We start from the raw sequence: 12,182 nt of genomic DNA on the forward strand, positions 1-12,182 counted from the left end.
AGAGGAACACTAAAATTACCAGTTTAACTCAAGCCTGCGAGACTGGGACATTATATTAACTTATACATATGTGACTTGTAACGAATACACCAGAAAAGGATTTCCTGCCAGGAAGAAAATACAGTATATTACAAACGTACATGTCTGCAATGCTGATACATTCTTGCACCCAGATAACTGAGGTCAGTTAGGGGGGAGATTTGGGGTGAGTGCTTATTTGTGCCCTGGGTACCCCTGGAACTATAGCAGGGTGACTGTTACCCCAATGTTTCTATATATCTGTAACCTTGTTATGAGCTAAGGGGGCCCAGTCTGAAGGTCAGTTAGGGGGAGATTTGGGGTGAGTGATTATTTGTACCCTGGGAACCCCTGGAACTATAGCAGGGTGACTGTTACCCCAATGTTTCTATATATCTGTAACCTTGTTATGAGCTAAGGGGGCCCAGTCTGAAGGTCAGTTAGGGGGAGATTTGGGGTGAGTGCTTTTTTGTACCCTGGGTACCCCTGGAACTATAGCAGGGTGACACCCCAATGTTTCTATATATCTGTAACCTTGTTATGAGCTAAGGGGGCCCAGTCTGAAGGTCAGTTAGGGGGAGATTTGGGGTGAGTGTTTATTTGTGCCCTGGGTACCCCTGGAACTACAGCAGGGTGACTGTTACCCCAATGTTTCTATATATCTGTAACCTTGTTATGAGCTAAGGGGGCCCAGTCTGAAGGTCAGTTAGAGGGAGATTTGGGGTGAGTGATTATTTGTGCCCTGGGAACCCCTGGAACTACAGCAGGGTGACTGTTACCCCAATGTTTCTATATATCTGTAACCTTGTTATGAGCTAAGGGGGCCCAGTCTGAAGGTCAGTTAGAGGGAGATTTGGGGTGAGTGCTTATTTGTACCCTGGGTACCCCTGGAACTATAGCAGGGTGACACCCCAATGTTTCTATATATCTGTAACCTTGTTATGAGCTAAGGGGGCCCAGTCTGAAGGTCAGTTAGAGGGAGATTTGGGGTGAGTGATTATTTGTGCCCTGGGAACCCCTGGAACTACAGCAGGGTGACTGTTACCCCAATGTTTCTATATATCTGTAACCTTGTTATGAGCTAAGGGGGCCCAGTCTGAAGGTCAGTTAGGGGGAGATTTGGGGTGAGTGCTTATTTGTACCCTGGGTACCCCTGGAACTATAGCAGGGTGACACCCCAATGTTTCTATATATCTGTAACCTTGTTATGAGCTAAGGGGGCCCAGTCTGAAGGTCAGTTAGAGGGAGATTTGGGGTGAGTGCTTATTTGTACCCTGGGTACCCCTGGAACTATAGCAGGGTGACACCCCAATGTTTCTATATATCTGTAACCTTGTTATGAGCTAAGGGGGCCCAGTCTGAAGGTCAGTTAGGGGGAGATTAGGGATGAGTGCTTATTTGTGCCCTGGGTACCCCTGGAACTATAGCAGGGTGACTGTTACCCCAATGTTTCTGTGTATAAATGTAACTTTGTATCTCTCTATCTCTCTGTGAGTCATGTGACTCATGTGAAATTACATCTTCATGCACCAATTATAACTGATGACATCACTAAGCACTGTTTATGAGGATATAATTTACAGGATATTCATGGCATGTGTTTATATATATATATATATATAGATATATATATATATATATATACATACAATCTAATACAAAAGCAATGAATATCTTGTAAATGATATCCTTAGAAACGGTGAGTTCTGATGTCATTTCTGTCACATGACTCACTGAAATTTGTGTATTATAATAAATAAAGTACCCCCAGATGCAAAATATGAGGATATAAGAAGTTACCTCGGAGTTCTATGACCTCGGCCTTTGGCCGTACTTTTCTATGGTCATGAAACTTCTATTTAACTTATAATATCCTTATATTTTACAAGAGGGGCTACTTTATTCAGTATATATGCAGATGCAGGATGATTTGAGTGCTGAAGGATGCCAGTTGAAGTGCTTCCCCCTTTCTTTTTTCAGATTTAGTTTGAATCTCCTTTATGCATTCTACTGTTTCTTTATATTAACCCTTGCCCCTCCCCTCTGGGAGCACAATCACCCCATTGCCCCCTGTGGAGTTCTGACCGAGTTCTCCCCTCAGTTGTAAGTAAGCGTTTGTCTGTGGAGTATGAATGCAACTTCCAGAGCCCCCGCAGCGCAGAATACCGTGGGGCGGTAGTGAAAGGATTAAATCTTCTTCCTTTGCATACGAGTCTATGGCCGGCCCTTGTCTGTGCTGGGAAACTCTGATCGGAGGATTACACATGCGGTCACTTGTTTGTGGCTTTCCTTATGCTGCTTCCTTGATATTCTGCCTTGTTTAATAAGATTCCCTTGTGCTCAGCCGCCTGCCACCCATCATCCAGGAGAACTTGTGCCAAAATAGAATTTGTTTTTATCTACACTTGGTGCATATTCTCCTCTACTCCAGTGGAAATAAAGACTAGTTTTAACAGCAACTAAAATGGAAAATACTTGTTAATAAAAGGAACATAACAGCTTTATATGTACTGAGAAATATACCAACATGCTGGACCAGTTTGGGATCATCCAATTGTTTGGCTCTAAGCAACAATCACATCATAATGAGGATCTAGAGAGAGACTCACCGGGAGAAGATTATATCAACACATTGACCTGCTGATAGATATCTGCAGCCTTGTGCCTTTATATGGTCACAGAACAACCCTCAGTGACTTCTAATATCCTTATCATTTACAGTAGGGGGTACATTATCCCTTATAATACATGAGTGATACTCAGAGTTCCCTGTATAACTCAGCCTGCAGCCTTATGCCTTTATATGGTCACAGAACAACCCTCAGTGACTTCTAATATCCTTATCATTTACAGTAGGGGTACATTATTCCTTATAATACATGAGTGATACGCAGAGTTCCCTGTATAACTCAGCCTGCAGCCTTGTGCCTTTATATGGTCACAGAACAACCCCTCAGTGACTTCTAATATCCTTATCATTTACAGTAGGGGATACATTATCTCTTATAATACATGAGTGATACTCAGAGTTCCCTGTATAACTCAGCCTGCAGCCTTGTGCCTTTATATGGTCACAGAACAACCCCTCAGTGACTTCTAATATCCTTATCATTTACAGTAGGGGGTACATTATCCCTTATAATACATGAGTGGTACTCAGAGTTCCCTGTAGAACTCAGACTGCAGGGACAGAGGTTGAAGACTGCTGTATTACTGTATCTTTACGCCGATATCTTTCTTTCCCTCGCTGTGGTGCCCCTACATACCCTTCTTATCCTCGTCTTTCTTGTGTCTCATTAAAGTCCAGCATCCCGTCTCATTTGGCACATAAGTGGCAATTTTCATTTGACCCATCACTCATGTATTTGAGATAAAAATGAGCAAGCTCCCAAACATTGACCTGCAGCCTCTGATAACAAATAAACATGGAGGAGGTCAGAGGCATAAAATTGAAGAGATGGTGAGAATGTCTGGGAGGAATCCTCAGAAGTGTCTGTGCTGGGATACAGAGAGATAAGCACCAAAAAAGAAATAGAAAACTCCTAAAAATATAACTTATCCATGTCTCAGATTTCAGCTTCTATACACCAGCCTTTTTTAAAGGAAAAGGAAAAACTAAAACTAAGTAAGCTTTATCAGAAAGGTCTATATAAATACACCAGTAAAGCCTCAAAGTAATGTTGCTCTGAGTCCTCTGTCAAAAGAAACAGCACATTTCTTTCCTTCTATTGTGTACTCATGGGCTTCTGTATCAGACTTCCTGTTTTCAGCTTAAACCTCCAGGGCTTGGGCTTGAGCATGCTCAGTTTGCTCCTCCCTCCCTGCTGTAATCTGAGCCCAGAGCTATGAGTGAGCAGGGAGAGTCTCAGGCAGGAAGTGATGTCAAATCAAGCTAATATGGCAGCTGGTATCCTAAATTAATAGAGACAGTCTCTAGAGCTGTTTACTCAGGTATATTAAAGCATTCTGCAGAAAAAATATAGTGTTATAGCTTGCACTATTGTGGCTAATCTATTGACAATAAACTGCTTCAGTAGCTTTTCCTTCTTCTTTAAGGTTATGTCACACAGGGTGGTATGCAGCCCCCATGGGCAACAAAGTATCCAAATATACCAGTGAATTGAAAAGCATTGGAGTTGCATGTTAAACCGTTTTATTTTTGGATTGGCAACCCCTATAAAGATGTAAGATATAGGTCTACAACATTTAACACCTGTGGTTCAGCTCCTTAAAGGGTGGTTAACTTTTAGTATGTTATAGAATGGCTTATTCTAAACAACTTTTCAATTTGCCTTCATTTTTTTTATTGTTATTTTTTAACTATTATACTTCTTCTTCTTCTGACTCTTTCCAGCTTTCAAATGGGGGTCACTGACCCCATTTTAAAAAACAAATGCTCTGTAAGGCTACAAATGTATTGTTATTACTACTTTTTATTGCTCATCTTCTATTCAGGCCTCTCCTATTCAAATCCCAGTCTCTTATTCAACTTGTGGCATGGTTACTAGGGTCATTTGGACCCTAGCAACCAGATTGCTGGCATTGCAAACTGGAGAGCAGCTGAATAAAAAGTTAAATAACTCAAAAACCACAAATAATAAAATATGAAAACCAATTACAAATTGTCTCTGAATAGCACTCTCTGCATCAAGCTAGTAGTTAATTTAAAGGTGAACAACCTGTTTATTACTATTCTAGGCTGAGAATGAATACTCTTTATAAACAAGATATCAATTTTAGATGCTGGAATCTGACAGCACCTTGTGATCTCTCTTTGCAGAACAGGACCTTCGCACAAAATGCGTAGTGGATGTAGAAAACAATCAGATCGTCCTGTACCCATCAAATTCCAGTCTTTCCAAGGGGGATGCCCGGTAAGTTGAAGGGAACTACTCACTAGCACCTCATTTGTTGAAGGGCAAGTTGGTGAGAAATGCATTAGGGGATACACTGATCTCTTTATACCTTCAATGTGACTTTTATTTTATGTATATGTTGCAAGAAAACACTTTGTACCGCTTGTAAGAAAGCTCCGAATTATGGAAAGTTCGTCTCCCGTAGACTCCATTTTTCCAAATATTCAAAAATTATAACCTTTTTCTCTGTAAAAATAAAACAGTAGCTTGTACTTGATCCCACCTAAGATATAATTAATCCTAATTGGAGGCAAAACCAGCCTATTGGGTTTATTTAATGTTTATATGATTTTCTAGTAGACTTAAGTTATGTAGATCCAAATAATGGAAAGATCCATTATCCTGAAAGCCCCAGGTCCCGAGCATTCTGGATTACAGGTCCCATACCTGTTTAATATACAACATTTGTTGCTGGTTTTAAAGACATTTGTAAACGTAGATCCAAATTACGGAAAGATCCATTATCCGGAAAGCCCCAGCTTCCAAGTATTCTGGATAACAGGTCCCATAACTGTATAATATACGACATTTGTTGCTGGTTTTAAAGGCATATGTAAACGTAGTTGCATTGGTAAAAGCAGCATTTATTTATCCCATTCTGTTCTGACTGTTGAAACAATGTAGCAGACATTAGTTCTTGTCCAACTCTGTTAATCAGCTGTTTTGTGCTGGATTGAGTTTAGAGACTATAAACGGCTAGAGAGACACTAATTTCAGTTGCAAATACCCAATTCTAAAAGGGCCCTCGTTCTCGGCCTCAAAACTATAGGCCAGTTAGTCTGTCAGTGGTAGGAAAACTTTTCGAAGGGTTAATAAAGGATAAGATAGTGGATTTTATAGCAAATCATAATACTATGAGTTTGTGCCAGCATGGTTGTATGTGTAATAGATCTTGCCAGACTAACTTAATTTCTTTTTATGAGAAAGTGAGCAGAGACCTCGATTCTGGGATGGCAGTGGATGTGATTTACTTAGACTTTACTAAAGCATTTGAAACCGTGCCACACAGAATATTACTGGTTAAATTAAGGGATGTTGGCCTGGAACATAGTATTTGTACCTGGATAGAGAACTGGCTAAAAGATAGACTACAGAGAGTGGTGGTAAATGGAACATTTTCTAATTGGACCAGTGTTGTTAGTGGAGTACCGCAGGGCTCTGTACTAGGTCCCTTGCTTTTCAACTTGTTTATTAATGACCTGGAGGTGGCCATTGAAAGTACTGTTTCTATTTGTGCAGATGAGACTAAATTGTGCAGAACTATAAGTTCCATGCAGGATGCTGACACTTTGCACAGTGATTTGTCTAAACTGGGAAACTGGGCAGCAAACTGGAAAATGAGGTTCAATGTTGATAAATGCAGGTTATGCACTTTGGCAAAAATAATATAAATGCAAGTTATACACTAAATGGCAGTGTGTTGGGAGTTTCCTTAAATGAGAAGGATCTTGGGGTTTTTGTAGATAACAAGTTGTCTAATTCTGGGCAGTGTCATTCTGTGGCTACTAAAGCAAATAAAGTTCTGTCTTGTATAAAAAAGGGCATTAACTCAAGGGATGAAAACATAATTATGTCTCTTTATAGGTCCCTGGTGAGGCCTCATCTGGAGTATGGGGGCAGTTTTGGACTCCAGTCCTTAAGAGGGATATAAATGAGCTGGAGAGAGTGCAGAGACTAAGTGCAACTAAACTGGTTAGAGGGAGGGAAGAGTTAAATTATGAGGGGAGACTGACAAGGTTGGGGTTGTTTTCTCTGGAAAAAAGGCGCTTGTGAGGGGACATGATTAGACTTTACAAGTACATTAGAGGACATTATAGACAAATAGCAGGGGACCTTTTTACCCATAAAGAGGATCACGTACCAGAGGCCTCCCCTTCAGACTAGAGGAAAAGAAGTTTCATTTAAAGGAACAGAGTAGGGGGTTCATCACAGTCAGGACAGTGAGGTTGGGGAATGCACTGCTGGGTGATGATTCAGTTAATGACTATAAGAGGGACTTGGATGATTTCTTGGACAGACATAATACAAAGGCTATTGTGATACTAAACTCTATAGTTAGTATAGATATGGGGATATAGAATTTATGTGACAGTAGGGAGGGGCGTGTGTATGGGGCTGGGTTTTCATTTGGAGGGGTTGAACTTGATGTCTTTTTTCAGCCTGATTTAACTACGTAACTCTATGTAATTGAGTGAGTTTGAGTTCTGATTAATAACTATACAAAGCTCAAGGGAAGCAGTGACATTGCCATGATTCATTTACCAGTTCATTTGCCAGAGCTGCTGACTAATTTGGTTGTTTTATTGTAACAAATGCAGAGAAAGCCATACCCGTACCTGTAATTACATGAGCTTGGAGCCAAGCTCGGCTTTCCTGTTTCTTCTGAGTCATTTAGGCTGGCGTGCCAGTGAACTCCGACTCTTGTCATTGGTTGGCGCACAGATCCCACCCGCACATGGAAACCGTGTCGACCCAAGATTTATTATTGTTTGAGATTGTTTTTGCTACAGTGATGCAGCCAGAATTACTGCCATTGGCTTTCTATTGTTTACTCCAAACAGACACACAATAAAGCCAACTGTTTCCTTAGATCTCTTTTTTAATGGGGTGGTTCACCTTTAAAGGAGAAGGAAAGGCTAAAACGAAGTAAGCTTTATCAGAAAGGTCTATATAAATACATCAGTAAACCCTCAAAGTAATGCTGCTCTGAGTCCTCTGTCAAAAGAAACACCACATTTCTTTCCTTCTATTGTGTACTCATGGGCTTCTGTATCAGACTTCCTGTTTTCAGCTTAAACCTCCAGGGCTAGGGCTTGAGCATGCTCAGTTTACGCTTCTCTCCCTCTCTGCTGTAATCTGAGCCCAGAGCTATGAGTGAGCAGGGAGAGACACGGACAGAAAGTGATGTCCCACCAAGCTAATATGGCAGCTGCTATCCTAAACAAACAGATTGCTTCTAGAGCTGCTTTCTCAGGTATGGTAAAGCATTTTGCAGAGTAAATACAGTATAGTGTTATAGCTTGCACGCAGCTTTCCTTCTCCTTGAAGTTAACTTTTAGTATGTTATAGAATGGCTCATTTTCAATTGGCCTTTGATTTTCAATAATTGGCCGTCTTCTTCTTCTGTCTCTTTCCAGTCTCCAGATGGGGGTCACTGACCCCATTTAAAAAACAAATGCTCTGTAAGGCTACACGTTTATTGTTATTGATACTTTTTATTATCCATCCATAAATAATAAAAAATTTAAACCAATTGCAAATTGTCTCAGAATCTCACATTCTACGAATCTACGTCATAAAAAAGTTAATTTAAAGATGAACAACCCCTTTAACTGGCTTTCTATTGTTTTCTCCACACCAGAACACAATAAAGGCAACTCTTTCCTTAGAGCTCTTTTTTTAAAGCCTTGGTTCACCTTTAAGTTAACTTTTAGGGTCAGGGCACACAGGCAGATTCGGGGAGATTAGTCGCCCGGCAATAAGTCTCCTGTTCTTCGGGGCGACTAATCTCCCCGAACTGCATTCCCCTATTTTCCAAAGTCTCTCGAAGTTTCTTTGTGAGGCAACTTCAGGTGAATTCGGGAAATGAATGCCATCCTGCTGGCGATTTACATTTTAGGGGAGGCAGGTAGGGGAGACTAGTTGCCCGAAGAAGAGGAGATTTGTCGCCTGGCAACTAATCTCCCCGAATCTGCCTGTGTGTCCTGACCCGTAGCATGTTATAGAATAGCTAATTCCGATTGGACTTCATTTTTTCTTTTTTAATAGTTTTTCAATAATTGGCGTGGTCAGTGACCCCATTTAAAAAACAAATACTCTGTAAAGCTACAAATGTAGTTATTGCTACTTTTTATTACTCCTCTTTCTATTCAGGCCCTCTCCTATTTCTATTCCTCTTATTCAAAGCAACTTATGGTTGCTAGGTTAATTTGGTCCTAGCAACCACATTGCTGAAATTGAAATCTGGAGAGCTGCTTAATAAAATGCTTAAAAACACAAATAATTATAAATTAACAAATGTAAATCATTTGTAAATTGTCTCAGAATATCACTCTCTACATCATACTAAAAGTTAATTTAAGGGTAAGGCCACACTGGGCGTTTTGGGGAGATTTGGTCGCCTGGCGACTAATCGCTTCGTCTTTGCGGCGACCAATCTCCCCAAATGCTTTCCCTCACTCTCGCCGGCTAAAGTGAAAAAAGCGCCGGCGCTAATCACACGCTGAGGATCGTTTTCCGAAGTCGCCAGAAGTTGCCTCACGAGGAATCTTCGGGCGACTTCGGAAAACGAATCGCCGCGTGTGATTAGCGCTGGCGTTTTGTCATTTTAGCCGGCGCAGAGTGAGGGCAAGCGTTTGGGGAGATTGGTCGCCACAAAGACAAATCGATTAGTCGCCAGGCGACCAAATCTCCCTAAAACGCCCAGTGTGGCCTTACCCTTAAGGTGAACAACCCCTTTAACTGGCTTTCAATTGTTTACTTCACACCAGCACACAATAAAGGTAACCGTTTCCTTAGAGCTCTCTGATTGGTTTTGTGTCCTTTTGAGAAAAGAGTAATACAGTTATAGGACCTTCTATCCAGAATGTTCGGGAACTGGGGTTTCCAGATAACGGATCTTTCCGTAATTTGGATCGTCATACCTTAAGTCTACTAGAAAATCATATAAACATTAAATAAAACCAATAGGCTGGTTTTGCTTCCAATAAGGATTAATTATATATTAGTTTGGATCAAGTACAAGCTTTTATTATTACAGAGAAATAGGAAATAATTTTTTAAAAATTTTAACTGTTTGGGTAAAATGGAGTCTATGGGAGATGGTGTTTCCGTAATTCTGAGCTTTCTGGGTAACCGGTTTCCGGATAACGGATCCCATGCCTATATAGACTGACCCTATAGACCACTTATCCCACTGCCTGGTTGCTATGGAAATTGAATCCTAGCAAACAAGTAGCTGCTGGAGTTCCCAATTTGAGTGCTGCTGAATAAAAAAAAATTTTTAATATGTCCGAAAACACTAAAAATAAAAAATGAAGACCAATTGCAAATAGTCTCAGAAAATCACTGTTTCGATCCTACGTATAGCTTGTTTAAAGGGGAACTAGCCCTTTAAGACATGGTGCTTCACATTACGGAAAGAATAGCTGTACTATTATTACTTTTGTTTTACATGTACATCAATAAAAGGAAGTAGCCCCGTTTTAGCTCGGATTTAGCTACAATTTAGCAAGGTGGTGCGGTTAACCACACAGTCTTTATCTCGGGGGCCTATTTTGTTTCGCACTTTGTATTCATTGCTTCCTAATGTAGCTCAGTATGGCAGAAATAGAGGTGCAGAAATGGGTTAATTAAGGACGTTGCTTCTGCATATTCAACTGCTTTTTAGTTTTGTGTTTACTTATTTAGATTTCAGCCCCCCATGTCTGCATTGTTAGCCCCCCCCACTGTACTGTACTTCCCAGCATGCCTTGCATAGATTGCATTCTGCTGGGTTACTGGAGCATGGCCGCATTTAAATCTCTCACAGAAATATTGTACGTACAGAGCTGTAACCATATGGAAATCATGAGCTAATTATAAAATGAAAGCAGATGGACGGGGGTCTCAGGGAGCGCTTCTCTGCCTGCTGGCATATTTTGGCAAAAAATGTGACCTACATTAAAGTGGCAGCTGTCCTCCTTTTGTCTCCATTCTAATTGGGCACGGAATAAAAAGCCGCATTATCTGCGGTATGTAGGATGCACAATCCTGTGTGCCCAGGGAAATGCGACTGGCCTTGGGGCTTTAAAAAAAAAAAATTCTTGTTTTGCCCAATCTTCATTTTTTATAACATTTCAGGATTTAAATAATAGTTCATAGAGCTGTGACCACAAAGGACCCTTGAGCATTACTCCTGCCATTGATCAGGCAGTAAGGGGGCACAAGGTTAGGGTTGCCACCTGTTCGGTTTTGACCCAAACAGTCCGGTTTTTCCAAGGCCTGTTCGGGTCTCCGTTTTCTGTTCGGTTTTCAGCCTTGTGAAAACCAAACACCTAATCTGGCCAATAAATTATCAAGTGAGGTTAATGTCTTATTACAGAAACAACAAAAAAAGAGCAAACAATCAAAAATAAGAAACTGTGTTTCTAAATGAGCATTGCTGTATTTCAGAGCTTTCTGGATAACTGATTTCTGTATGATAGATCCCATATCTGTAATTAAAGGATTGGGCTTACTCATCAAGCAGAATATAGTTAAGAGATAGGGCACAGGGTCGGACTGGGGGGCCCGGGGCCCCCCCGGACTACTGTCCAGGGCCCCTTCCGACCCCCCCGCCGCCTACTGTGACGCGACGAGTGCGCACACACAAAGGCGCCGCTCGGCACGATCGTGAAGGCGCCCGAGTGCCTGGCACATGTGCAGATGGCGCTGTGGGAAGAAAACTTTTTTACAGATATCTGGAGAGGTGTCTGGCCCCGCGGGGGCCCATTAAGGGTTGGGGCCCACCAGGTATTTTCCCGGTGTCCCGCCGGACCAGTCCGACACTGACTGGGCATCAAAACTTTCTGTCCAGTTGACAACATTGAGAAAACTGGATGGATAGTCAGCTAGTTGCGTCTAAAGGTGGCCATACACAGGGAGGCGAAACGAGCGGATCTCTCCCCAATCTGCCCACATTGAGGTGGGTGAAATCGGGCTGATCCGATCGTGGGCCGTAGGGATCAGAATGGAGGCAATATTGGGAGGATGAATAGATGCGGCCGCGATCCGACGAGACATTTTACCCTTCCCGGTCAATTAAGCCTTTAGTGATGCAATAACCTCACCCTAGCGTCTTTACTTCTCCTACTTCAATGCGTCTGCCTCTTATGTCACGGGGGGGGGGGGGCATTTTTAGAGTTTAGATCTCCTTTAAGTCCAAATCCTGTATTCTCAACCTGTTGTGACTTGCTAGAACATTAGCTTATTGTTTCCCATTGACTTGCCCATGAGCATTTTTCTAGCAGGGCATCCCCTTGGCTCCCTCTATTGTGCCTCGTCAGTATAATACAGTCACAGCTCATAGGAGAGCAAGCCAAGTAATGACTGGATAACTTTTCCCAGGCGTCTACTTTGGGTTGGAGCACAGAATCAGCACTTGGAACGCGCGGGGCCCGCGCCCTTCCTCTTGGGCTTGGAATGTATAACCAACAACTATAAGAACATGAAGACTGGTGAACTTGGATATTAACATTCATTTGCAGCAGTGCAGTGTTGTGAGAGTAA

At 41.7% G+C, this 12,182-nt stretch overlaps 1 protein-coding gene across 2 annotated transcripts in view; it reads left to right on the forward strand.

The window, feature by feature from the left end:
* Nucleotides 1-12,182, forward strand: part of kif13b.L (kinesin family member 13B L homeolog) — a 155,497-nt gene that overhangs the window by 26,893 nt on the left and 116,422 nt on the right. For both annotated transcript variants that reach the window (XM_041562042.1, NM_001145074.1), the window contains 1 exon segment: nt 4,799-4,892. In XM_041562042.1, the coding sequence (XP_041417976.1) occupies nt 4,799-4,892 (94 nt within the window).

This window comes from Xenopus laevis, chromosome 5L (assembly GCF_017654675.1).
Source record: "Xenopus laevis strain J_2021 chromosome 5L, Xenopus_laevis_v10.1, whole genome shotgun sequence".
NCBI classification, from domain to species: Eukaryota; Metazoa; Chordata; class Amphibia; order Anura; family Pipidae; genus Xenopus; species Xenopus laevis.